We start from the raw sequence: 27,324 nt of genomic DNA, 5'->3' as shown, positions 1-27,324 counted from the left end.
TTTCCTCAAAAGCCATATAAAAAATTTATTTAGCCATGCAGGATAAAGGTAGACAAAAATATCGAACATGTTTGTACACAAATCCAAGGCATCTTCTTTTCATCGCAGTAGTATCCAACACTTGGGAATGTCTTCCATTAATTATTAGAACATTATTGCAGACTGTGTAGTATATATGAAGAAAACGATAACGTAGGGAGATCTTGAAATAAAAAAATCCTTGGAGCAAACTAGAAACCTCTGCAGTCAAGCGCAGCTGAAGCCGATGGTCAGGCAAAACATTCCTCAGGTGTTCATCAAAATTTTCTTCATTTGCTTCTCATTTATGGGGGTGAGAATCACTTTTGATCCCAGGAACTCTTCGCCGTGCAACCTCTGAGCCTGCGTGACCTGCTGTTCGGATTCAAACTTGACCACAGCCTCACCCGAGCCATAGCCCTCACTGTCATGTATTAAAATTATATCATCCAAACTCAGACTGAATTTACAGAACAGGCTCCTGATTTGACTTTTCTTGACAGTTGCAGGCATGTTCCTAATAAAAATGTACCGCTGACCCGTCTCGTTTAGACTTTCTCTCTGTGGCGCGTCTGTCTGCACTGGCTCCTGCACTGGCTCCGACTTCCTGAAGCTGCGTTGTAACCTTGGATCAGTCCTTTGGTTTCTGGGGTGGTTTTTGGCGATTATTTTCCACATGAGCTCCTTGGAGATTGATTTAACCTCAATGGCACCAGAGCCACCATGGCAGCCAGAGAGATTAATGGCGTAGTCGAAGTCCTCGGTACAGTTAAAACTCAGAAAAGCTGTGTCAGTGATATTGCTCGTTTCATCAAGCAGATGAAGCACATTTTTGTGCGGTAGGTTTGGGCATCTGAACAGCTCTTTTATGTCAGTCTTGGTCATGTTTTTTGGCAGGTTTCTGACCATGACCGTGTACTCCGAGGGTCTTGATGAAGCATTGGGTTCCGCATCGAGTTTTGGGTTTTTTAATGGTTTAAACTGAACTTGATCAGATGTCCTCTTAAGGGAAGTAACAGATCTTCTCTCGTAGTGTGCCTTTTCTGTTGGAGATCTTTCATGTTTCCACTTTGACCTGTCATCAAAAGCCTTACTACATTCCTGAAGAGCTCTCAGCCACAGTTTTTCATCTGCTCCACGTACTTCCACATGAACGGAGCCCAGCAACTGTTGGTTGAAGCCAAGAGCATCAGATGCATTTTGCATATCTGCAAACTTCACAAGGCAGCCACGACTGATTCCCAGTTCGACGTTAACTATAACGTCTTCTACACGCAATCCTTTGAAGAACTTGCAAATGTCTTCTTTAGTAACTGAAGCTGGCAGCCCAAATAGCCGGGCGTAGCCTGGCCTCAAGTCCAATGTATGTTCTGGATTTCTGACCGCTTCGGAGGAAGTTGTGCTGTCAACGTGGGGAAACTCAAACATTGGCACCATGGTTTGAGTTGATTGGAGTCTTTTAAGGACAGTACAAACCCCAAGTAAAAAAGAATCGGCATCTAATGGTTGTGCATTCGAAGCCGGCATGTTTGTTGGACTCAGCTGAAAATGTTGTGCATTAGAAGCTGGCAGATCAGCAGGATCAGGATCAAGTGGAAATGCAGCTGAAGATGAAATTGAAGTACTATCACCATGCAGCCTAGATTTGGGCTTCACCTTTATCTTATTAACATCATGCAACCTAGATTTGGGCTTCATTGTCATGTTAGCATGTGGCCTGGATTTCTGCTTCATTGTAGTCATGTTGTCTTCATGTAATCTGGATTTGGGCTTCAATATATTAATGTCACGAGGTCCAGATTTGGGCTTTACCTTAGCCATGTAAACATCATGCGAGCTGGATTTGGACTTGACATCGCCATTTTTATCCTTATGTCGCCTTGACATTTCATTTTCAGCTGAACGTGGATGGGGTTTTCTTACGGTGAGCGAAGTTTTCTTGCTATTTAAGGACTCCTCGAGTTTCCACTCTATCTCTTCCATGCTGCTGATGTGCAGGGTCACCATGGAGCCTTTGAGTAAATTCCCACTGCGCAGCAAGGCAGCCTGTGCATCACTTACAGTGGTAAATGAAATGAAAGCCTCGCCGAGATGTCCTCCCATAATGTAAACTCCTCCATCAGGTATGTCCAGGGACTGAAAGAAGGTCCGTATATCTTCAGTGCCTGCCTTCACGTCCAGGCCTTCCAGTCTGAGGATCGTACTCATTCTTTCCGTCCTTTGTCCCTGCAGGCTGGGTGTTGTCTGTAAATTTAGAAGGCTCTGGTGAAAAAGTTGAGAACACAAGTGTTATTTTCGAAGCATTAACATGAGGGAAGAGGCCACAGGAAACAAAGTTAAGGGCGGGAATATCTAGAAGAGAGAGATAAAAATAGTTACACAACCATGACGTGTATATTAATACTTACATAGCTTGCCTACGTGTCCTAGGATTTTAAAGGGTTTAAGAGATGAAATCCAGTTTCAACTTATCCATAACAACTTTGTGAGCCCTGCCAGCTCTTCTTCACTCATCTCTCCCTCGGACTGATCATCAGCCCGGGGGTTTCCTCCCTTTTATTTACTCTGAGGTGCCGTGTAACCCATCACTGCCTTCTAGCGGATGGAGTGTGAACTACACTAAATACAGATTACAATATCATGAAAAAGTTAAACTAATATATGTAGATTCATCACACACAAAGTGAAATATTTCAAACCCTTGTATCTTGTAAGTTTGATGATTATGGCTTAAAAAGTACCCACAATTTAATGTTTCAGAATTTAGAATGTTACACAAGATCACTGTAAAATAGTATTTTAAACAGAAATGCCTGAAAAGTATATATTAATTTCCATTTCCATGCACAAAATAGTTGATGAAACCTCCTTTTGCATGAATTATCCATAATTCATGCAAATGAATGCATATGACAATTTGCAATTGATTTGTTTTAAGGGCCTGGAGCCAGAGCCTTAGGGCACAGGTGTCAAACTCAAGGCGTGGGGGGCAAATCCAGCCCACCATAGCCTTTATGACACTACTCTATAGGGACCACATAAAAATAACTTTCAAAAAACAGCTGTGTGCTTGAATGTTATTTTATCAATCAAATCAAACCAGTTTTTATATGTATTCTGCTAAATTACATAAATGTGAAAATATGTTCAATATTATTTAACTTTAAGAAGTATTCCTCAAATGCAGAGACAGCTATGTATCAGGCTGATGCAACCGTAAAACAGGTTTTGTCAATACATTCATGCATACATACATATATTCATGGTTGAAGATGAGCTTGACACCCCTGCCCTAGGATGTTGTACACTGGCATAACACAACCTGTGAAAGCCTAATAAAGTGTGTCGAACTCAAGCACCCAGATACTTTATTGCTTGTTAAGTTTAGCAGGTACAGGACACAAAAAAAAAAGCTGATTCCCTAAAGCTGATGCTGTGAGAACTTTAGGTGCACTAAACTGATTGTAAATTCCAGTCATCCAAAAAAAAAAAAAAAAAAAAATCCCTCAGCTGGTGCAAAGGATACCCACAATCCATAGACCTTGTCTATGTGACCAGCAATTTTGAGAATAATGCAAATTAATTTGCTCAACCCTGGTGACCTCAGGTTGACCTCTCTCCCGTCTTGAAGCTGAGCCTCTAACTGTTACAAAACTCTGCGGTCTTTCACAATCCGTTCCCTTTTCTGGGGAAATAGCCTAGAGTATTTCCTCATCTCATTCCTTGCAGCAGAATAACGCATGAAGTGCTGTAAGATGTCCTGATAAATGACTGTGTCAACTCTGGAACAACTTCTGCCCTCTTCACTCAGACTCTAGGGCCCTAAAGAGGTTCTGCAGTAAAGGTGCCAGGGCGCCAAACAGGCCAAGACCACCCCTGCTTGTAAATCCTATATTTGTTGCTGCTGCATGTTTTTCCTACTACATCTCTTCCTTCCACAGAACTTTCTATGCAATACATTTTTCACATTCTAATTTTCTGACACTGAATTGAGTGGTTTTCATCATCAGTGAGCCATAATCACCAGAATTACAAAAAAAAAGGATTTAACTCTGTATCATGAATCTATACGAGTTTCACTATCAAAAATAGACAAAAAAATATCAAATGAAAAAAATACTAAAATTTTTTAATTACTTGTATTTTATAACACTAAGTATTACCCTATTATTACTAACCATAAGTATTGTCTCACTCATGGGTTATATACAGTGTTGGACATTGATATTGATATGCTGCGGATTTTAAAAATTTTCTCCTTACAAAAAAGAGGTCTGTAATTTTCATTGTAGGTACAACTCAACTGTAGTCAGAATCTTTACAAAAAAATCACATTGTATGATTTCTAAATAAATAATTAGCTTTTAAAAAAAATTTTTTTTTACATGAAATAAGTATTTGATACAATAGAAAAATAGAACAATGTTTTGTACAGAAAATTTTTACATTTACAAGGTTAACAACCCTGTTGTTTACCCTGGTCAACAGCTATTTTCTGTAGTTCTTCAACAACCAGGTCCGACACATTGCAGCAGGGATTTTGGTTCACTTTTAAATCTAAAAAAGAAAATTTCACAATACATGGCCATCCATCTTCATCCTGCAATAGTAACTTTTGAGATTGTGGGCCCATCTCTCTTCAGGTCACTGATCAGGTCCTCCTGTGTACTTCTGGGTTGATTCCTCACCTTTTTCACAATCCTTGATATGCCAAGATCTTGCAAGAAGCCTCAGTCCGATGGAGATTTCCTAATAATTTCCTTCTTACCAAGCGGTTTGCTTTCGGTGTAGCCCACCCCAGTCTTTGACACCAATTTTGTCCCTGGTGTCAGGCCCAGGTGTCTATTATACAAGTAAGGAGTACAAACAGGTGCAATTAATAGAGGTGATGAGTGGAGGACAGCAGGGCAGGTGATCAAATACTGATTTCATGCAATACAATTGAAATTAATTATTTGAAAATTACACAATGTGATTTTCTGGACTTTTCAAATCCTGTCTCTTACAATTGAGGTTTGTAATATTTACAAACCTCTCCAGTCTTTGTAAGGAAATCGGCGTTGTATTAAATACTTATTTTCCCCGAACTATTCAGAAATCTACTTAGTTGTCTTGATTTTGTAAGGTATCAAATTAAGCTTGAAGATTCTTCTTATGAATTGTTTTCATTAATTCTCAAACTCACAACCTTAATAATTCATGTTCTTCTGTCTTTGTGCTTTTGCATAATCACTCTATAAAAGGAAATGAACGATGCATAGCTGTATTTCCGGCAGAAAGTCCCTATGACTCGTGACCTAAAAAAAGACTGAATATTTTTCACTAAAATAGTCATTTTACTTCCTTGCATCTTAGAATTATTCAAATAGTTTTTCAGCTGAGTTTGTTTTGATAAGCTTCCAATAAAAAGGATTTATTCTAAATGTATTTTTTCACCGTTCAACTTAGATAACGGACCCCAATTATTGCTTGAGAATGCATGTAATCCTTACAAACCAAACAAGCCGAGTCTAATCTGAAAGAATTATTTATTACAAAATTGTAAGATTACAAAATTATGTTATGTGTTAGCGCTGAGAGCACAATAAGAAGAGAAATACATTTTTCACAACTTCCTCTTTTAGTCTTGAAACTGAGTAGTCTAAAACTTTCGCGTCAATCCAAATCTTATTTTTATAATCTTACCAAAGGGTTTTGGAAAAACTTTTGGTCTGTCACTATTTCCGGAATATTCAATAGCAGATATTTTCTTGATTGAGCACCAGGTTTCTGCTTACCTTATTTCGGAGTGTGAGAGCCCATAAAAAATGACTCCAGATTGCAGCAATTCAACCACTAATCATCTGGAAGTCGGTATGTAACAAAACGGTAAAAATCATCCCACATCACCGTTCTCTTCATGTGAACCTTTGAAGAAACGTCTTCCGGTCTTTGTTGTTTAAAATACTTTCTCGTGCAATGCTGCTGTTTTATCCTCTTAAACACTATCCACACCTCATTATAATTATAAACTCCCGCTCTTTAAAAAAAAATCACCCTAACTCATTATTTTAAAAGCTAGAAGTCCGTCGAAGTTGTTGAGGAAACGTTTGGGAACCGACAGAGCTGCCGGATGCTCCCTGTTCGGTGTGCTGAGCCAAATGATTCGGATCTCTATAAAGACCCTAAAGTCCCATCACCAGCAGAGTGAAGGATTGTGGGTAAAAAGGAGGACCGTTGTTTACCATGGCGACAGAAACGCTACTGTTTATTAGCAGACACAGAGTTCTCCCATATTTTTCACTTTTGTTATATATATATCTAATTGACTGCCAGCAGTTTATCATTCCGTTTAAAGCGCCTTCAGATTGCGGCGTAGACGAATTCTTCGACATATCAAGTTTGTCGTGCTCCAGATGTGGTTCAAATCAGCGCAAGAGCTCTACAGGTCGGTTTTTATCATCGTAATACACATCTTAAGCTGATTTCGGGCTGTGATACCAACCTACAATAAGAAATATTTTACTATTTATACTTGAATGTAGAGTAATTTGAAATGTATGTTAGCGTGTGTCATCTAATAATCAGAGAGCCATTTATGTGAAGCTAAGTGCTGTTAGCTTCCTATTGTTTCATGTTTTGAGGGGAAGTAAAACATCGAATAAATGTTTTAATACTATTAAGGGTAAATATTTTAACAGCAGACGCAGCAGTATCTGCCTGTGTTAGACAATGTGTAAAGGTTTATAGTGCTATGTCGTTGGAATAAAATTAATAATTTTTTGTTTTTTTAAGTTTTGCATATGCTTTTCATTTTAATCTTCTTTGTCCGTCCATATTTACTAAAGGTTGAAAGATTTTAGGTTCCAAGGAATTTGATGATGATTCATGTAATTGTACAATTAGTTATTGTACATTTTATTTTTGTTTGTTTGCATGATATAAGAGGAAGGTCTTAAGTGGGGGCCTTTGGTGTATCTTTACAAAACATATTTAAAAAGTGAACACAGTTCATTTGCTCCGAAAATGAACTGTGAATGACTGAGTCATCTTATTGAATCTGTTGGAAATATACAGTGCAGTTTTACTAGATAGCGGAACCAGAATTGTCCTCTGTGACCATAAATGAAAAAACTTTCGGAAACATCAGAAGACTTATGTTAACATAAAAAGATATATATTTATAAAGAGTTAAAAGTTAAATTAATCAGTGCAACAAAGTAATTCCACTTGTTGGGATTTTATGTTAAAATTTAAATTGCTAGAAATTACACGATGAATGTAGTTTAATAAAGAATCTGGAAAAGCTATGAAAAGAAGAAATTTCTATGTATAACTTTGAAATCACAGAAGTAGAAAATAATACAGAAAAAGTGATAAAAGTAGAGAGCGCATCAGAAAGGGAAGGACTTCAAGATAAACTCCTCCCCTCCTGTAAATCTTTCCTGCTCCTTCTGGGTTGCCTTGTTACAATTGACTTATTTTTTACCACCAAACTTATATCAATCGTCCACTGGTTATTAACCGTATGTGAACTGACACACACAGTTTGGATTATTTGATAACATTTTGTAAGTTTTAAGAAATTTCAAACCATTTCTTTTGTATTCACTCAGTTGTTGACTGGATAACTTTTTGTCATCTTGGAACTCCATGTGACCTCTGTTTATGTTAACATAATGTTCTTGGAGCTGAGGAGCAGAGCGCTTTCAAGGTTTTCTCCCGTCTGTACATCTGTTCCATTTAGCTGCACACCTGAGTCAACACACACACACGTTTGTATCACATTCCTGCAAACTCTCATGTCCAGAGGCTGGCCTGCTCCCAGTACTAACATATTGCCAGTTAGGCATAAAATTACAACACTGAGTAAATGAATAGGCTGGAAGGCTTAGAGGAAAAAAGCATGTATGATTTTTGATTGCAAATATTAAATTAATCTTGTTTTCTTTTCCAGACATGTGCCTGCATTAAATAAAAGCTATGATCGTGATGATTATAATGAAAGTGATAAATGATTCCTTAGTTATACAATCACAGGTGCTAATTATTGAGAAGATGCAGTTAAATGAGTTGTGATTTTGATGATACTCTTGAAAACAATATAAAAATGGTGCGAGTGTGTAATCACTAATGTAACAGGGTGTATAATAATCTGCTGCTGAGACATCAAGTGCTGAAACAGGGTGGTGCTCCTCTTAGCTAAGAGAAGGTAACTGTGAAGGAGGCTTATGGGAAAAAGAGGAATTGTCAGCAGATGGTCTCTGGTGCAAGAGATAACAAGCAAAGGGAAAGTGACTCATCATTTTGTCATTTTTCAGAATGGCCGTCATGGCTACAGATGAACTTGACTGACGTTTCCCCCACCCCCAACTCTGCAATACGCATTTCAAAATATAACAATGCATACATTTTTAACAGATGTTTAAGTTGTGCTGTACCCCTACTATCTTGTTAATTATTCTGCACTGATCCTACTTTTTTTTATTAATGTTAAATGTATGGTTTTTGATTTTAGTAAATATTGCGTCAGTTGCCATAAATTTCTATTTTCCTCGTTCCTTTTGTTCTCATCTGTTCTTTCATCACTCGGTCAAGCCTTTTGCTCTCTCAAGTTTTCTTCCTCCAAAGAGATGCAGGAACAACTCATCTCAATGACATCTTTTATTCATCTTTTCTTTTTCTTTTCTTTTGATGAATCTCATCTGCAGCATGTGAAAGCAACACGAGTGGTCACATGACTAGGCTGGAAACCTACAAACAGAAGAAATATTAGTTACAGATAACACTGAGTTCATTTTAACTTTAGTTTCTCAAGGAGTGATTCCATAATTTACTTGTAAGTTGACAGTGAATGAATGAATAAGCTATATTCCAAAACACATGACAAACTTTGCATCAAACAATAAATCTGTTTTGGTCTCCGAATCCAATCTGAATCATGTAAGCTGTGATTAATGTCCATTTCCTACCTGTGCTGTCTTTGAGGAAGCTTTCAGTTGAGGTTCTTTGTCTGAAGAGAGATCATTGTGTGAGCACAAGTGTGCCAGGTTACCTTATAGACTTGGCTGCTGAGCTTGAGCAGTGGAAGGGATGGGAGCGCTTGATTCTTTGTGAGGTTTGTGCCAGTTGGGTGGAGATGGTGAATACATTCAAAAGTGTAGGATTTGCTGATTTAACTTGACACTCTCTGACCTTTGGCATTTTTAGCGGTGTCATTTGTGAACATCTGGAATTTGTAATTAGCCAACAATTATTGCACACCAATCAGTTCTTTGCAATGGTAATATTGCACACACTGATATTGCCATTACCACTTAGTCATAATATATTGTCATCTACTACTCATCTGATTTTCCTTTGTTTTGCAGGACTGAGCTGCATTTGCCAGACTGGCTACAGAACCTTAAATGTCTTCAATGATAAAATATCCATTTCTTGCGAGCAGTGTCCTACAGACAGGCCCGTATGTTCAATTTTTCTTTGATATCTTCTTGCTTCAGTGATATGAAAGTCCTGCAGCTGTGTCATAATACAGATTTATCATCTATTCTCAATAGAAGACTGACTTTTTGGTGACTTGTTGTGTTTATGTACAGGCGGTAACACAGGATGGATTTGGGTGTATTCGCTGTCCACGCAGCCTCAGTACTGACGGAAAATGTCAGTGCCAATCAGGCTATATCCTGGGTGAGTTATTTACTTTTTAGTTTGATTTGCAATAGTAATAGGAATGAAAAGGGAGTTGATTGTTATATGTTCTAAGGACAGGAGTTCATGTTTGTTATTCTAGTGGAAAGGGATATCAATGGAAATCCTTTGAATGATGCCAGATGTGAAGCGTGCAACAACAACAGCCCTGCTTTGTCTGTGTCAAACATCAACGGAGACAGGTAAATGACCTGATTTATCTAGTCTGGAGCACTTCAATGCACTTTAATACAGTGAATCCCACTGCATCTTTTGCCCTGCTGAATAAATCCCCCTGCTGGCAACATGCTGTCTCTAAAGGATCTCCAGTTTTTCTTAAAATGTCTCGTGAAAACTTTTGAGTATGTTTGACTTCAAAGTAATGAGGTGGAAAAGGAATATGCTGCAACACGACAAAAAATTCAAAATGTGCTTTTAAGGCTCTGTATAATAACCATTTAATCGTGGGATTTGCGTACCTCATGGCTAAATTATTTGTACATGTTCAAATTGTCTTTCAGGTGTGAGAGATGTACGTCTACCTTCACTAACACCTCCTGTGTGTGTCCGGCTCCTAATGTTCAAGTGAGTTCAGTCGTGTGTCTCTCTCTTTACATATTCAAACAACTCGTCTCGTGTTCAGCTGTCAGAAGGAAATGTGTCATTAGTTTGCTTTGCTTTTTTCCAGGAAGGAGGGTTGTGTTTCCCTTCAAGAATCCTTTCCACTAATCCGAATCCCAGTGTCAACTATGCTCAGTTGGTAGGAATCCTCGGCTCTTGGTTTCTCAGTTGTTACATTTTGCACATTATTATCCACTCTGATTCGTTTTTGTCTTCTGTATTAGAAATTCAGCATTCAGTCGGCCTGGTTTGTGGAAAATCTCTACTCCTCCACAGCGGCGTGCCTCGTAATGAAAAAACACACTTATATTTTTTTTTAACAAAGATTCAAACAATGACTGTGGAGATGAAGCATTAGCTCCTCTGCATAAACATCTGATGTTCTCTTTGCAGACCTACTCCAACCTGACAGCCTGCCAGGCTCTTGGCAACATGTGTGTGTTGAACATGCACTCCTTCGCCAGTTCCTCTACTGATGCTTGTGGTCTTTTTAACACCGTTTACAGATCAAAAGCTGCTCTGAGCTCAGTTCAAGAAATTGCTTATTGGTATTCCTGTTTGATTTTTTTTTTTTATGTTTCAGTTTTAGCATGTTCATAAATTTCAAACTGATTTTTTTTTTTGAGTCTGAGCGCAGAGCAGACACCAGCAGCTTTGATTGTTTCTTCTCTAGGAGAGTTAATCTCCCGTGGCTTTTCTATGGAGACGAACCCGGGCTGGCTAGTCGCGTGCTTCAAACAGATCCTGTTCCCACCGTCTTCAGCTTCAGAGGAAGAAATCAGGCAAAACATGTTGACATTAAACAAGAAGAAAATAAAGGAAACACTTTAATAGCATGTCTTGTGCATACAGGTATTTTTAAAATATCTTTAAATATATATTTTTTTTCTTCAGAACACCAACATCCAGCTGCTTGCTGCTGTCTATAACGTCAGGGGGGAGTTCCTGAGGTGGGAGCAGGTCGGAGGAAGCAACCTGCAGGTAAGACTTTAAGTTGCTAGTGATCAAGACACTTAGGCTGCAGGCAAATAAGATTTGTGACTCAGATAATCTCTTTTAACACAGACTTCTGCACTGCTGAGAAAATAATCAGATCAGATGTGTGTGTCCAGACCATAGGACGTTTTTTCACTGGAACCTTTTTTTTTTTTTGTAAAAGTGCCATGACAAATTATTGTTACATAGATGAATCCCTCATGAAAACGTTTATGCAAATACAAATTTAAATGTGCTGTATGCGTATTTTCATTTCATACCTGAAATTACCTCTGCAAGTCTTTCAGGTGTGTTCCCATGACGTTTGCACGTCTGCCTGTTATTTTTGGAAAAATAATTTGCGCTCAACCAGACTGGAATGAGAGAATCTGTCAGCATCGTCACCGCAGCATTATCCTATCTCATCAATAGAACAGTGCTTTCTGGGTGACAAAAAACTTGTACATTGGTCTCATCTAATAGGAGATATTTGCTTTGTTTACTATTAGCAAAGTGCAAACAGGAATTCTTGCAGCTCTCTTTCAATATCAGCTTTCATCTTGCCACTCGACATCAAGAGTGGCAAAGATTTGCAAATCGCACAATGAACTATTGTCCTATCAACAGACTCTCCCTTACTCTCACAATGCTGTTTGTTCGCTAATGTTTTCTAACAAACATCTGAGGTCTTCACTGAACAGCTTTTTCTCCTAAACCCAGCTGGTTACAGTGAATTTTATTTATGGGTTTTAGAGTGAAATGTTCCTGGAAACAAACGCTCACTACATGTTCAGGTCTCGAAGACCGTGTTCCATGAACCACATTGTCTCAGTCGGTCATAAATTGGATAAAATAAATTGAATTTTTGACAAAATGTGCAAAAGTTTAAAGAGCATCGGTACTGACCACATGTAATTTGAACAGCTTGTGAAGACTTCACAAACCTCCAACAATTCTTCCTTCCTTCTCCTGTAGCTTTGTCCAGGATTAGCCGCCAAGCAGGCAGCAGCCTTCAGCTTTGGAACCGCTTACCAAGAAAGTGTGAGTGCCTTCAACTTAATTTACTTTACAGAATGACAACAAACCTATATTCTGTGAAAAGTTGCTTTGGTTCTAAGCAGTTTTTGGACGTGTTTTGGTGTACGTTCAGTGTGACCTTTCAGTGGCGGATCTGCTGGATTCCCATCCCGAACCGTTGTTCTACGACATTTACATGGACCTGGGAGGAGGAGAGAGCAGGAAACTTCTCCCCCTGCCAACGCTGGTCGAAAACCAACAGTACAACGGAGGATTCATCAATCAGGGTGAGATTTCATTAATTAAAGCATACAACTTCATTCTAAATGAATGTTTGGGTAATTTCAATATATGTTTCTATGTTTTTATGCAGATAGTATGAGAAACTGGTATCTGACTCGCCGAATGTTTCTTGTGGACACTTTGAGTGGAAGAGAGAAGAGCATAACATCCTCGCCTAAAGTCATTCGTGTTGCCACCAGTGTCAAAATAAGGTAATATTTAATGTTGTCGTGGTTAAGATGGAAATAAAAATGGAGAAATGTGCAATGCACTGACGTGTTTCAAACCTCCGGTAGGTTTCAACTCGTTCCTCGAAATCAGGAGGGGCTCATTTTCCCCCCTCTGATGACTTTGACTTACACGGATGTTCTCATCACGGACATCGATACTCAAACTGTGCCTGTGAGTACATTGCTGTGTTGTAAAAAGACAAAAACAAAAATCCATTATACCTTTTTTGCGCCTCAGGCTGATTGCCTCTGGAATGCTGCAGTAATTTATCACAATATGCTATTTTTTAGCTGTACTTGTATCACTATGCCACTGAATGCTAGTTCCTCCAGCTAAGCCGGGCTGCAACAGTTCTTTTGAACATGTACAAAGTTTGATGGCAAGAGCAACAAATTTAAATAGCACACACGTTTACCAGAGCCAGGCTTCACTCAGATGTCACAGTAATGAGCCTCGGTCTGCTTTGATAAAGATTCACTCGCTTTCAAATGCTAAATGTTGGAGTGGCTTCAACTGCTGGGCAATCTAGCGTATTTTCTGATTCATTACCCAGACAGTTTTTGAATAAAAATCAAACAGTTGTGGAAAAATTTAATTACCAAGCACTGTGAGGTTAAAATCACTCAGTCAGGGTTGTTAATGCTGTGCACTTTATATGAGAGTCTACAAGGCCAGACACTCAGAAAAAAGGCAAAACGAAAACCCCAGCAAAAAAAAACAACGGGGTTTTTTTTTTTATACCAAACACAGGAGAGACAGTCTGCCTCCTGCTCCAGCAAAACAACATCTGACCTTGGGTGTGCAGCACAAGCGGGCTTATTTGGGAAAAGTTCATAAGCATTAAAATAAAAACATGACCGTCAGATTAATAATGATGGTCACCGATAGGTCCTCTCACCATATCTGCAGTGTACAGAAGTCAGATACATTTTCAAAAACTTGACATGTCTTAATATCTTAAAACGCAGGTTTTGTTTCTTTACTTTTAAGCCGCTGTAAGACACATTTTTCAATGTTTCACCATTTACCACAATGAAAAGGACTTTAGTTCAAAAAGCCCTTTAACTTGATCTTGATCCTCATAATTAATGGACTAACTTCAAGCGTTGAACCTGAACTCTGTTTACGTTAGGCTAAAGTTTATAGTTTTTGGGGTCACGGATATGTAAGTCTGGTGTCTTGTTGTCCTTTTCAGAAATTAACCTAAAACCAAAAATAATGACAGGAAAGCATGAACATTATAGAAATTCTACAAAAGCATAAAAAAACAGGACTTGAATATAAATTTTAAAAACACGTTGGCCAAAATGTCGTCTTTTGATGCCGACTGTGTTCTCATGGCACCACATTTTAACTGACTGTAAAAATACTTGTATGCTCCGCCGAGTGTTGAGGTCATGACCCTGTTACGTTTTTATTTTGTGGGTCAGAAGCTGGAAAGTTTGACAGCTGCTGCTCTAATGTGTGTGTTTTGTAGATAACCTTTGCTATGGATTATGAGATGGATCAGACAGAGGCTCGTACAAAGACAGATGTGAGTATAAGTTTGGCTGAAACCATGACAACGAATCTGCATATGTGACTGAATAATAGTCACCCTTGGGTCACACAGACTGCCCTGGGCATCTTGGGCGGGCTGGCCGTGCTCTACTCGCTCCTGAAGACAGTCAGCTGGAAGAGGAGGATTGCTTCGCCCATCATTGATCTGGAGGTACATCGGCGTCTGTTGAATCGCTGTAAAGATGTCCTCCATGTGTTCACGTGTTTCTGGTCTCTGTGTTCTCCAGACGATGCTGAAGTTTCTGTTGTTTTACTCCGGTGACCTGGCCAACGTTTTCTTTATCGTCACGGTGGGAACTGGCCTTTACTGGCTCATTTTTTATAAGGTGGGTCATAAGAAATGTTTATATTTTTTGTTATTCATGCAGTTTCGATCCCATTTGTGCTGTTGTGTTCTTCTCTGTCAATAGTTTCAGCAGTCTGTTTTTGACATTGATTTCTGCAAATTTAACTTCCACTCTTTGCATGATCTTTCATCCTTCTTGCTTTCCATTTCTGCATTCTTTAGACACTAAAGGCAAGTTATTTTTTTACTCTGTTCTTTCATGACCACCTTTGTGAAACAGATTCCACTCTGGTCGTTTTTGCAGCTTTTATCAGACAAACTGCCTCTGTGTGTCTATAGGCTCAGCAGTTTGTATCTGTGCTGCTTCCACTCCCTTCTCAAGAGGAGCAGTTTGTGACGTACATTGGTTGTGCCTTCGCTCTCAAGGTCAGATCACTCTGTAATCTCTAATACAATTTTTAGTAGTTTCCAGGTTATTTGTATTTTCATTCTGCCATCCAGTGTCTGTTTTTTCAGGATTCATATTTAAATCCTAAGTTTAAAAGGGGGATATGTCTTTTAAACACATTTATCATATGGTATACATGATATAAAAGTGTCATGTTTTGTGCATTTGCATCCAGGCTGTCCAGTTTCTACACAAGCTGTATATGCAGGTGTCAGTCGATATATTTCTTATAGACTGGGAGAGACCACGAAGCAAAGGGAACAGGACAGTGCAAGGTACCAGCACAGTTACTCTGTTCTCACTACTTTAAGCTAGTTATTCAGTATTTTTCATCTGTTGAGCTTTTCCCCTGTTGTTTCAGCTCACGGGGACAGTAAACGTGACCCCTCCCCGGTCAGCATCTGGAGGACTTACTTTGTGGCAAACGAGTGGAACAAGCTGCAGACCATTCGGAAGATCAGCCCAACCTTTCAGACCATGGCTGTGCTCTTCTTTCTGGAAGTACGTCTCACCCTGCATGTTCTGGTTGAAGCATTTCTGACAGTACATGTCTGTTTTCCTTAACACTATTACGCCATCTTGTGTTAAGGTGCTGAATTTCTCCAACCTAGCTTTGAGAGACCCTTGGTCAACGTTACAGCGCTCCCCAGAGGCGTACACCCCTCCTTACAGCCTGATTCTGCGCTACGGCCTTGCCGCCACACTTTGGCTCTGCATTGCCCTGCTGCAGGTAAACAGCCACCATTTTATTACTAATTATGGAGGTCTTTTGTTTCAGCTGCAATAACCGACAGTTGAATGTGCTTGCAGGTGATATTCTTCACTGTATTTTACGAACACTTTGTGAAGGACAAAATTCGTCAGTTTGTGGATCTCTGCTCTGTCAGCAATGTAAGCAGTAGCTCCTGTTTCTTTGTTTGTTTGTTGCTTTTTTTTTTCTTCCAATCAGTAATAATTTCCATAAAAGGGCTTCCTCTGTTATTCTGCGTAGATCTCTGTGCTGCTGTTCTCCAATCGTTGTTTTGGTTACTACATCCATGGGCGCTCAGTGCATGGACACGCAGACACAAACATGGAGGAAATGAGCAATAACCTGAAGAGAGAACGTGTATGTACAACAGCAGTGAATCTGGTCGTCTTTCATTTTAATTTGCAGTGCTTTGTAGAAGTCCCACATTTCAAATTAAGTCGCTTCCAAGAAGCCAGGTCTTCTTGGGATCCTTCAAACTGTTATCGGACAGCATTATGCACTTCAGACTGTTTAAGATATTAAAGATAATATGGTTACTTAGAATCAAACAATAAAGACCTGTGGAAGTATTAGTACCCCTCTAACATTTTTAAGTTTTGCCGCTCAAGGACTACAAAATTAAATAATGTGTCAATGTGAAGTAGATGACAAAGGAACCGTTTGGTTTTCAGCTATTTTATTAGCAAATGCAAATCTGAAAAATGTGGATTTACATTTGTATTCGACCTCATCTACGTTTACATGCCTTAATGAAATCTGAAGTGATATAATTAGTAAATATATTATAAATTTAATCTCAGTATAAATGCAGCTCTACTGTGAAGGCATCTTATCGTTTACAGAACATTGGTGAACAGTCGTAAACATGAAGACCCAGACTTGCTACTTCGTGATGGTCTTCCACATTAATCCCTAATTAAACAGAAATGTGTGATTATCATATCACAAAATATGAAAAAAAAAAAAAAACTTAAGAGGGTTGAACACTTATGGCTGCTGCTGTATTTCTCTTCTTGCTCCTGTAGGAGTCGCTGTGCGGTCAGCGAGGTTTGGTCCCCAACTCTGACATTCAGACCTTTCAGGTGGCGATCACCAACCGTCTGAGGCAACAGTACGAAAGAATACAAGATTCTCTTAGCAGGGTATGTGATCACCTCTGTCGCCCTTATTCTTTGAGATAAAATAAAAACTAAAAATCTTTGACCGCTTTTACTCCAGAGGAACAGGCCGTCACGGTTGATGGATGCATCTACAGCCAACCTGTCAGATCTACAGTTCAGAGCGTACAACACCATGAACCACTTCCTGGGATCCATTATTGACCATGTTAGTACAAACACCCAGAAAGTAGCTCAGTCTGTGAGAATGCTGCCTTGGATCACATCTAATCTGATTCTGTTGTTTGTTTTGTGGATACTGCGAGTTTTATTTGCTGCAAATCTTTGTTTTCTCATGCTGGATTGTTGACTTAGGGCCATCCTGACATGGACTACATGGTGAAGGAAAAGCTGATGTTGGAGCGAGTCATTGGGATGGAGTTTATGGAGCCGGCTGATAAAAGCTACTTTTACAGTGGTAAAAAATTCACCTTTTACTGTTTGTTTGCAGACCTTTGGATGTGTGAATTTATAATATACCACTGCTCTCCTCTCTACAGATGAGGCCCACTCCTTCAGTAATGTCCTTTTTTATGGAAATGAGGCCACGCTGCTGATCTTTGACATTTTATTCTTCTGTGTTGTTGACCTTGGATCTCAGAACTTTGTGCTAGCAGCTGTGCTCACATACCTACAGCAAATGGTCAGTGTTTATGTATTTGTAGTGTGTCATCTTCACCAAAGTGAAAATGTACATTAAACCAAAATGTGTTTGTTGCAGATATTCCGCTTCATCCGTAACACTCTTGGGAGAAGGAACCTTGCCAACAAAACACTGGTGGATCAGAGGTTTCTGATATAGACCTCAGGGTCTGCTTTCGGTGGCAAGGATGTTTACTGCTCGCTTGTTCTGTTCTCGTTAAAAGAATCTGTTCACTGCTGAATTTAACGCAAATGTTGTCTTTTTGGAAATATTTGTATGCTTTTATATTAATTAAATTGTTTTATATGAAATCTGACTGGAGTTTTGTTTTTATGGTAAAGTTCTTTCTTCCTTCCTTATTTCTTTCTCTTTCTTTAGTTGTTTAATTTTTTATTTAGTTCTTTACATAACAAGGATAAAAACATTTAGATATAATTATTTTTATTTTACATCAATAGCCATTTATAGGACATAATAAAATATTGCTGTGAAAGCCAAATATGTAGTATCTTTTACTGTTTTTTATGACTTTTTTCTCTATTTTATTTTGTAGCATTAAAATATAGAAATAAATAAAATCAATTAAACTATTTCCTAATGTTATCTTAAAGATACTTGCAGTAATTTAAATGTTCTACTGTTTGTTTGCATTGTGATTTATTCATACATTTGTATTACCTGTACCTCTGTCAATCAAATCTATAAACTCAAACATTTTACTATGCTTTGCTGAGTATGCCAAAATTAATTTATCTTACAAACATTTTGTAATACAAATATTTTAAATTAAGTGTTTTTGAAAGCGAGAGATGTGACACATTTTACTAAATGTATCAACTCGGATCATTCGGGGTTAATTTCTATTACAAATTTATTCTGATTTGGTTCCAGGATTCAAAGTTAGTCACGTCACTGAAAAAAAATACTGAAATTTCTCTGAAAAACATTTTTTGTAATATTAAATGTAGGTTTTTCGTGAGCTATAAGTCATTATCAACCCAACTTAAAAACTTGAGATATGTCACTGTCTGTAATGCATCCATTTAACATGTCAGTATCACTTCTTGGACTGGAATATGCAGCTTTTTATTTTATTTTTATTTATTTTTTTACACGTTGCGTGCATGGGAGTGTTGACGTCACTGCGCAGGTTAAGGCTCAACCAATCAGGCTTCAACATGAGGTGTGGCGCTTTGGAGTAACACAAACCGAAGGGGTTGGGTTCGAGTCATGAACTTAAATACCTACTTCACATCTGTCGGATAGGGTAAGAGCACATTTTGTTCTGTTGTGTCCCCTTCTCTACAGACGGACTTTTATAAAGTATTCTTCGGTGTACCTGGAATGTTTATGTTATATAAGTGTAGCAATTTCTATCGACGGCTTGTGGGTGTAACCCAGAGCTAGCTACATTAGACTGAATCTTGATGCTTTATCTTCACGACTGACTTGAGTTTTAAACTGTAAGTCTGTTTAAACATTATTAATTCACACCATGTCTCCGTATGCTACTGCTGTTGCTTATATCATGTTGGCTAACTGCGTTCGGTACCTGGTTTGTAATTAGCTTAGAGAAGCTAATTATGTCAACAAACAACTTTTAAAGCTCAGAGACGAGACGAGTCCTCTGGTCTGTTTGGGTCACAGTTTTTTTATTTTTTATTTCCGGATGGTTGTTGGGTACATTTCGTTCACACCAGGATCACTCTGTGAAAGTCTGATGCAGCAGAAACGACTAAAATGCTCCAGGTTTAAACAGAAATAACCAGTCGTAGGGAGACAGGGGTGGCTTCAGAAGCTGCAGATATATTAAAATCAGTAAATTGGAGCGGGTTATTTGAAGAGTCACGGTCAGGACTCGGTTTTCCTGGCCAGCAGCAGTCATAACTATCAGAGGAACAAATGCCAGTACTCAGTTATTTTTAACTCTCTGTGCACCAGTTCTGACCTATATTTGCAGAGGTCTGCAGAGCTGCTACTCAAACTAATACTGCTCCTCTATTGCAAATTTTTACGTTTCATTGCAAAAAGGCATATTGTAGTATTTTATGACCATACAAGACTTCCTCCTTCTACTAGTAAACCTGAGTTACAGTTCCAAACTGCTACTTTTGTTATGTAGCTTCTTCTTTTATTGCAATGAGAAAGTGTCAGCGACCAAAGTTTCCTCCAGGTGTGTAAAGCATAGAGATCCACAGGTTGCCCCGCCGCTACCTGTGGAAAACGACTCTACTACACTTTTCACTACATTAGGAAAAATACACATTCGACTGTTTTCTAAAATATTCCATTTGCTTAAAATGCAGTCATGGTGGAGAACAGAAATGAATGAAGCCTTCTTGTAAACATAACCATCTGTCTCTAACTATGAGTGCAGACTTACATGGTCTCATACCAACCCTCTACTTAAAATTAAAGCACTCTTTATTATCCAACATAGGTTACAGAAATGCATAACTAAGCTATATTTTCATTCAAAATAAATAGATCCATCAGTTAAGTTTCACCAAAAACATCCTCTGACTGCGTACATAAGATCTCTTTGTCCTTTCCTTTGCCATGACACGTAAGATTTTCCTCGAAATAGATTTGAACAGGGAAGTGCTTTAAGGAAATATTTTGAGCTATATTGGCAGTAAATATGATCCCTTCTAATTTTTTTTACACATAGGAGTGCCAGTGACCAGGAAAAAGAAAATCAATCAACAACCTTTTCAAGCCATTAATCTGATTTTATCTGTTTGCAGCAGGGTTTGGGTTTAACAGTTGATGTGAAGCAAAGATTGGTAAGCATATCAGTACCTGTAGTAGTGAACAAATGAGCTATTTTCCATTGCAGATCAGACCAAAACGTAAACTATAAGTTGATATTGGCCATGAAAATCCTCATCTTTCGATATAATAATTTGGTCTTCGGAGCGTTGGAGATTTTTGGATTTCAGATTCAGAATGACTCAACCTTATGAGAATAAATCTACTTGTTTGCACAGCGTTTGCTTAATGGTGCGAACAGAGAACGCTCTGTTCACCACGCGTACATCTGAGCTCTTAATGTGCTTCTTCTTCTTCAGGTGTGTGCACATCGGTGGTGCTTTGATTACCGGTGCTGCATGGTCAGCCATGCCTGTTACATCCCAACTACTCAGGGGTTTGCCCCGTGCCAAGGTCTTTGCCTCCAGTCTGTTACCATGCCAACACCACCAGCCACACCTCGGTTCCCTGCCTGCCCTTAGAGGCCCGTCCCAAACATGGCAGACACACCCGGCAGGAAGGTGCTACCAGACGTCCTCGGCGCTTCACAACTACATCCTGACGCCCCCACAGGTCAACTCCATCCTGAAAGCCAACGAGTACAGCTTCAAGGTCGGTGCGGGTCATGCACAAAGTTCCTGATTCATTATTTATTTATTTACATTCTCATCCTGTTGTTTGTTTTCGCCATCCGGTTGCAGGTGCCAGAGTTTGATGGTAAAAATGTGTCATCTGTGATGGGTTTTGAAAGCAACCAGCTTCCGGCCAACGCTCCCATCGAGGACCGGCGGAGCGCGGCGACTTGCCTGCAGACACGAGGAATGCTCCTGGGCGTGTTTGATGGACACGCCGGCTGCGCCTGCGCTCAGGTGATCTGTTCACTCTATGGAGGTTTTAATTCATTTCTTTGGGTTTTTTTAGGCATTGGTCAAACAGTAATATCAGACTTCATTAGGCTATTTTTAGGTATAGAGAAAACATCTAGACACTTTCCAAGACATTTTTTTTTTTAAATCATAAATGTATGCTATCATAATCTTATATTTTTTTTCTCTGCAGGCGCTGAGTGAGAGGCTGTTTTACTACATCGCGGTCTCACTGCTCCCCCATGACACTCTGTGTGAGCTGGAGGCCTCAGTGGAGGCCGGCCGAGCGCTCAGTCCCATCCTGCAGTGGCACAAACACCCCAATGACTACTTCACCCGGGAGGCTCAGAGCCTCTATTTCAACAGCCTGAGAACCTACTGGCAGGAGCTAATTGACCTAACCAGGTGAGAAACACACAGTGTAGCAATACTGTATTTAATAAAACTGTTTTATCCTGGTCAGAACAGTATTTTTAAATAAGACATGTCCACAAGAATAACTATATTTCCACATTTGATCATAATGCAAGAAGAAACTTCAGTTCATTTAATTTGGGAGTATATTGGATAGACCAATAAAAATCTTGAGAAGTGTGGAGTGCATTTGTATTTATCCCCCTCCAGAGTCGGTACTAAAGGTAACAACCTTACACCTCAGTCCTGTTGGAGTTTGTCTGATCCAGATTTTAATGTCTAGAGTTTTTATTCTGGTGTTTGAATGGAGAGCATCTGTGAGCTTCAGTTTCCAGATGTTAACAAGGTTTGGGCCGGTATGAGAAATTCATCACAGTATCTGGACAAAAATTTTACACATGAACTAAAACATCTAGTTGCTTTCACTCAAAACATCTTCCCAATTAAGTTGAAGCTTTTCAACTATGTAGTTGCTTCTCATTATAGTAGAACATCTTCAAAAGTGTAATTTAGTTCACTAATTGATTAAATTCTGTTCAATTTCTGTTTCAAATTTTCCATTGAGGTTTTCGTGCTTGACCTTTTGGGGTTTACTCTCCTTATGGGCGATGTCAAATCAGCAGAAATATTATATGAGCCAAAATATAACATAAAAAATCCAGTTTTATTTTTAATATTTACTGTTTTTGAAAATGTCCAATGCATGTTAATTTATCATTTGTTGTCACGTGACAACAAGTGATTGTTGTCATGTGAAATATTTCAAACAGGACTTTCTGGTTTCATATTTTACTCTTTGTGACCTCAACACAACCTCAGCATCACTGACTAATCTGTTATTGTTTGACCTGGACATCTTTGGTTGCCGTTCCTCTTTTTCAGACAATCCGTCTTCATATTTCTCTCATTCTTTAGCCCAGGCGACGTTCCAGACACCCGAGAGGCCTTACTGAACGCCTTCAAGAGGCTGGACAACGACATTTCTCTGGAAGCTCAGGTGAGAAACAGTCTGTGGTTTTGATACGAATCTGTTTCTTTTTATAGGAACAAACTTGGATGCGTTCCTCCCAGCAACAACCTGAGCTGACCCATTTCCTGTTCTGCTGTTTAAGATGTCCATGAGTCACGATAGAGTCGAGTTGCAGGTTTATGCAGGTCATGACATTTATCTGGACTGTCAAATCTGAGGAATGTTTCCATCAGTAAGAGATCTTGAGGACATTCATCAGTCCAGGCTGCCAGTGTTAGGAATGAGAACATCCGGATTTAAACTTTGGTAGACCAGAAATGAGCTCAGATGTCACTTCATCTCCATGTGATATAAACTTGCTAAGGTTCTTACCATCTGTGTGTGGTTTCTCTCTTACAGGTTGGAGACGCGAGCGCGTTTCTGCACTACTGGGTTCTGAGAGTGGCATTTTCTGGAGCTACAGCCTGCGTGGCGCACATCGATGGACCAGATCTGTATGGAGAATAAATGTCCAGCAGCACATTGTGGTTCCAGTTGTTGTCTTCATGAAGCTAATATCTAAACCCCTGCCCTCCCCCATTTTTATCTTAAAAGCTACATAGCCAACGCCGGGGACGCCCGGGCCGTGTTGGGGGTGCAGGAGGAGGATGGTTCATTCAGTGCTCACACACTGTCCAACGACCACAGCGCCCAGAACGACAGCGAGGTCGCTCGGATACGAAGCGAGCATCCTCACTCTGAGAGGAAGACCGTTATTCGTCAGGTAGTGATTTTAACCAGTCCACCCGTGGTAAAAAAAAAAAAAAGTCAGTCTGAACTTCTGCCTCTCTCCGTCTCCCTCTGCATCAGGACCGGCTGCTGGGCCTGCTCATGCCGTTCCGCGCCTTCGGTGACGTGAAGTTCAAGTGGAGCATCGAACTGCAGAAGCGCGTTCTGGAGTCTGGACCCGATCAGCTCCATGAGAACGAGCACACCAAGTTCATCCCTCCCAACTACCACACGCCGCCCTACCTGACCGCTGAGCCGGAGATCACGTACCACAGGCTGCGGCCGCAGGACCGCTTCCTGGTGAGAGAGGAACGCTGACAAATGCTGCTCATTTAATTTATTCATCGAACAACTTAGTAGCTTAATGCATTTATTTATGCTTTTTTGTGTCCAGTATTAGGTTAATTTAGTTATTCAATCGTTCATTCATGTATTCTTTCGTTCGTTCTGTCGCATGAATGAAGAGTTTGTTAAATGTCTGAGAGAATTTCAGTCGTCGCCATAGCTAAAGTTTTAGTAGTCTTATTTAATTCAGTTGGATAATAATTTTTTTCTGTGCAGGAAGGTAGCCTTCCTCTCCTAAATTATTTTATTTATTTACACATCGGGCTGAAAGACTTAATTGTTTCAGCCCGACTCAGTTATTGAAATACTCGTCAATTGCTTTAGTAATGGATGCATCATTAATTGGAGTTTACAGACTCTAAAGGTCATGTGCCAATTTCTTCTATACAATTAATCAATTAATAGCCACAAGTTGTCATAAAGTTCTTGTTGTGCCGTGATATTCTGCTTGGTCTTCCCTTTAAAATAATATCCAATTATCTCATTTTCCCTCCATCTTGTCAAACTACTGAATAAATCATAAATGTTGGCACTGACTCAGAGATCCTTGACATTTACTAAAATGAAAGAAAACCATGCTGGGGTCTTTTGTCTCGTCTTTTAGACGGTAGATACTGCAGTGACTAATGGCGGCTTCACCTCCCATGTCTAAGAGCTAATTAGTTCTCAGGTTTGATGAATGGGCTCTTTATTCTGATGTTTTTACTATTATTTTCATCAAATATGCCATGTCTGTCCTCCAAACCACGCTTGTAAATCTTTTTCTTCCCGCTTGAAAGGGTGGTCTTTTTTGCTCTCTACATAAAAGGTTTGAGTGTAAATTTTAGAAAGCTCTTTCTAAGAGTCTGGGTTCATTAATGTTTTATGTGTTGCAGATTTTCCTTTAATTGAACTGATTTGTAAAGAACATTTCAAACTGTTTTTGTGAAAAGTAGAAAGTATTTTTTCACTATTAGATGAAACTAGCCTAGTAAAAAGAGGCCAGATCCTTGTTCTCTTTTCCTACGGAGAGTCTGGACTCCGAAGTTTTACATTTTACCCAGTCACTCATGATTGGCCATCATGTATGTAATCGCCAGTTTGACGGTGCATTATACTGCTAAAGATGGTACTAAAGAGAGAAGTGCTGGGTGATGTTTGAGTGAGGCCAACACAGACCGAACGGCTTTGTTCACTAAAACTAAAGGCAGGTTCCAGAAAATTGACGTCATCGTTCACAGTTTCTACTCTCTGATTGGCCTGGTAGGAAAACTATGACAGGGAATCCAAGATCCAAGTAAACGGGAGAAAGCCCAGACTGTGCTGCGAGTAAGATTTGAATAGAGGAAGAACAAATGGAGGTTGAGAGATTAAAGTTTATTTACTTAAGATCAAGATGATTCTGAGCATCGCCCTCCTCTGTCTGCAGGTGATCGGCTCAGACGGCCTCTGGGAGACGCTCCACCGGCAGGAAGTGATCCGCATTGTCGGCGAGTATTTGACTGGGGTTCACCAGCGCCAGCCGCTTAAAGTGGGAGGCTACAAAGTCACTCTGGGACAGATGCAGGGTCTGCTCGAGGAGCGGAAGGCCCGCATGTCCTCCGCGTTCGAGGACCAGAACTCGGCGACGCACCTGATGCGGCACGCGGTGGGAAACAACGAGTTCGGCACGGTGGACCACGAGCGGCTGTCCAAGATGCTGTCGCTGCCCGAGGAGCTGGCTCGCATGTACCGCGATGACATCACCATCATCGTCACCCAGTTCAACCCTCACGTGATCGGCGCGCAGAGACAGGAGGACGAGTCTCACTGACTGATTCAACTGTGTGCCACAGATTTAAAAACCAAGCACACCACATGGACAAATCTCTGTTCAGCTATTTTTAACTCTATTCATGGAATATTAAAGCAGCAGCACAAAAGTTTAGTTTTTTATGGTTTTAAAAGGTCATCAGATTGGCTTAGTGTTTTTTTTTTTTTTTTTTTTTTTATGGTTTTAAAAGGTCATCAGATTGGCTTAGTGTTTTTTTTTTTTGTTTGTTTTTTTTTTTTTCATGAGTTGCCATGCACAGCAGTCACTGTTAATGATGCCGCATGCTTTCATCCTCAAATTTAAGCAAGAAGAGCTTAAAGAGCTTCGTGTCCGCTGAAAAGCAAAGCGGTTCTGGTTAGCAAGCCCGACTTTGAACCAGGCATGAGATCCTCTGGGCAAATACTTCCATATTATCCTGGTATTAATACACACATGATTTATTACAAATGCACTTTTCCTATTAGATTCCAGTTTTCTTTGAGGTCTGAGCAGTCTTGCAACAGCAACTATTTTCACTGCTAAAATCTTGTAACTTTAACTATAATGTTAATATTACCTTAAATATTTATTTATGGTTTTGAACTCTAGTTTTCTAGTGTTCTTTGGGCCAAACGGGACACATTTTTGCATTTTCTTCTCTTTATAAAGTGTAACGAGCTAAAATTAACCGGTTAATTCGTGGCGCTGGAAGACTTTCCCAGCTTCCCAGCTGTAGTTTTAAAAATGAATGATGCTTAGTAGCTTTCTTTCAGCCAGCTGACCAGCATTAGCAGCAACAGGCGGAAGAAGGGCAGTACTCCGTTAAACTTGGACACTCCAGACACCTACTGTGAATCACTTTAAGAAAACTTTAAACCAGATGAAGGGTGTAAGTGTTGGACTTTGAAATCACTGGTTGATCTTGATGCTGCTAGCTGGTCCATGCTAGCTTGACTGTTTTTTTCTCTGCTTCAGATCATTGTCACTGTCTAGTTCACTATTGAATGGAGTGTTGTTGGTTTTTTGTTTGTTTTGTTTGTTTTGTTTTTTTTGTTACGAAGACTGTTTGAGTGAATCTGTGCAACTTTTTTGAAGGAAGTTAAATTATCTCTCTGGGTTTTGGATTTTCAGTCCCGCGAGGAGGATGATTTGGATGTTTTGAGGTTTAGGTTAAATCTGATGGGTCACAGCCTGAACATTACAACCTAAAAGTTCCACAAAAATAATTAAGTACTCTTACATTTTAAGGTCACCAATTATTTACATAACCTGAAAATAGTAAAGTGGATAATTACATTCGTTTTGCTTTGACCTCAAATCTGTAGCTGCACCTTCTTTTTTTGCCTTGCCTCCTGCTTCTTTGCTTGGAGGTGCACGAATGAAGGAGTTGTTCCCCTGTGTGATCTAAGAGCGCTTTGGCTGAAGTGACAGAGTGTGTTGTGAAACTGTAAGCAGATGCAGTCACTGAGCTTCTTTTCTAAACACAGGGGTCAAGAATCTACATTATTTTTTTCCTGACAGGTCATTACCCGTTTGTTTTGCTCCTGGATTGCGTTATTCTTCCCTTTGGAGGTAAAGCAGAGCCTTTTTTCTTTTACCCATGGATTACTGATGTGTACAGAAAGACTATATAATCAGGATGTGTTTTAAAATCAGGCTGTTTCAACATCAAATATTTATTCTGCCTCAGCAGTATGTTACACATCTTCTCTGTTGTATGTATAAATTGTAACTTATGGGGGTTTGAGTTTTGTATGTGAAAATAAAATGCTAAACAGACA

The 27,324-nt window shown here is 39.5% G+C and overlaps 3 protein-coding genes and 1 long non-coding RNA gene across 9 annotated transcripts; 3 read left to right on the top strand and 1 right to left on the bottom strand.

Annotated features, from left to right (window-relative positions):
- On the bottom strand, positions 1–6,155 carry rbm12ba (RNA binding motif protein 12Ba). Of its 4 annotated transcripts, XM_007556211.2 has the most exons (3): positions 5,796–6,155; positions 4,707–4,860; positions 1–2,280 (listed from the first exon to the last, which is right to left on the bottom strand). In XM_007556211.2, exon 3 carries the CDS (start codon positions 2,224–2,226, stop codon positions 286–288), a length of 1,941 nt encoding a protein of 646 aa, XP_007556273.1. In that variant the 5' UTR covers positions 2,227–2,280; positions 4,707–4,860; positions 5,796–6,155; the 3' UTR covers positions 1–285. The 4 variants fall into 4 exon arrangements, with proteins under 4 accessions (XP_007556273.1, XP_016528950.1, XP_007556274.1 ...); XM_016673464.1 differs by lacking the exon at positions 4,707–4,860 and having other exon boundaries at positions 1–2,370; XM_007556212.2 differs by lacking the exon at positions 4,707–4,860.
- Positions 888–27,324, top strand: LOC107836711 (uncharacterized). The gene is made up of 4 exons (XR_001662654.1): positions 888–898; positions 3,402–3,409; positions 3,529–3,531; positions 25,811–27,324. It is a non-coding gene; the product is annotated as an uncharacterized LOC107836711 (long non-coding RNA).
- Positions 6,208–17,974, top strand: tmem67 (transmembrane protein 67). 2 transcript variants are annotated; one of them, XM_016673463.1, is made up of 29 exons: positions 6,208–6,445; positions 9,369–9,463; positions 9,597–9,687; positions 9,791–9,890; positions 10,209–10,272; positions 10,376–10,447; positions 10,533–10,595; positions 10,702–10,856; positions 10,982–11,090; positions 11,203–11,289; positions 12,259–12,324; positions 12,434–12,587; positions 12,674–12,794; positions 12,879–12,984; positions 14,291–14,347; positions 14,426–14,524; positions 14,601–14,699; positions 14,882–14,890; positions 14,999–15,085; positions 15,283–15,382; positions 15,469–15,608; positions 15,697–15,837; positions 15,918–15,998; positions 16,099–16,215; positions 16,884–17,000; positions 17,077–17,184; positions 17,331–17,433; positions 17,516–17,658; positions 17,737–17,974. In XM_016673463.1, exons 1-29 carry the CDS (start codon positions 6,244–6,246, stop codon positions 17,815–17,817), a joined length of 2,967 nt encoding a protein of 988 aa, XP_016528949.1. In that variant the 5' UTR covers positions 6,208–6,243; the 3' UTR covers positions 17,818–17,974. The 2 variants fall into 2 exon arrangements, with proteins under 2 accessions (XP_016528949.1, XP_007556272.1); XM_007556210.2 differs by lacking the exon at positions 14,882–14,890.
- pdp1 (pyruvate dehydrogenase phosphatase catalytic subunit 1) lies at positions 18,827–25,705 on the top strand. Of its 2 annotated transcripts, none has more exons than XM_007556206.2 (9): positions 18,827–18,925; positions 20,730–21,021; positions 21,111–21,278; positions 21,469–21,680; positions 22,605–22,686; positions 23,059–23,153; positions 23,254–23,422; positions 23,509–23,727; positions 25,181–25,705. In XM_007556206.2, the coding sequence occupies exons 2-9, from the start codon at positions 20,779–20,781 to the stop codon at positions 25,562–25,564; spliced, it is 1,572 nt and encodes a 523-aa protein (XP_007556268.1). In that variant the 5' UTR covers positions 18,827–18,925; positions 20,730–20,778; the 3' UTR covers positions 25,565–25,705. The 2 variants fall into 2 exon arrangements, with proteins under 2 accessions (XP_007556268.1, XP_007556269.1); XM_007556207.2 differs by lacking the exon at positions 18,827–18,925 and adding an exon at positions 18,997–19,121 and having other exon boundaries at positions 25,181–25,669.

The sequence above is a fragment of the Poecilia formosa genome, unplaced genomic scaffold (genome assembly GCF_000485575.1).
Source record: "Poecilia formosa unplaced genomic scaffold, Poecilia_formosa-5.1.2 Scaffold77, whole genome shotgun sequence".
NCBI lineage: Eukaryota > Metazoa > Chordata > Actinopteri > Cyprinodontiformes > Poeciliidae > Poecilia > Poecilia formosa.
Note: the sequence above shows the minus strand (reverse complement) of the source record. Positions and strands in the feature narration are given on the sequence as shown.

Excerpts from the sequence above, each read along its gene's own strand:
- rbm12ba (XM_007556211.2), bottom strand. The coding sequence starts at position 2,226 with ATGAGTACGATCCTCAGACTGGAAGGCCTGGACGTGAAGGCAGGCACT.
- tmem67 (XM_016673463.1), top strand. The coding sequence starts at position 6,244 with ATGGCGACAGAAACGCTACTGTTTATTAGCAGACACAGAGTTCTCCCA. Across the intron at positions 17,434-17,515 it reads TAAAAGCTACTTTTACAGTG|ATGAGGCCCACTCCTTCAGT; the intron begins GTAAAAAATTCA and ends TCCTCTCTACAG. Across the intron at positions 17,659-17,736 it reads TCACATACCTACAGCAAATG|ATATTCCGCTTCATCCGTAA; the intron begins GTCAGTGTTTAT and ends TGTTTGTTGCAG.
- pdp1 (XM_007556206.2), top strand. The coding sequence starts at position 20,779 with ATGCCTGTTACATCCCAACTACTCAGGGGTTTGCCCCGTGCCAAGGTC. Across the intron at positions 21,279-21,468 it reads CCGGCTGCGCCTGCGCTCAG|GCGCTGAGTGAGAGGCTGTT; the intron begins GTGATCTGTTCA and ends TTTTCTCTGCAG. Across the intron at positions 22,687-23,058 it reads ACATTTCTCTGGAAGCTCAG|GTTGGAGACGCGAGCGCGTT; the intron begins GTGAGAAACAGT and ends TCTCTCTTACAG.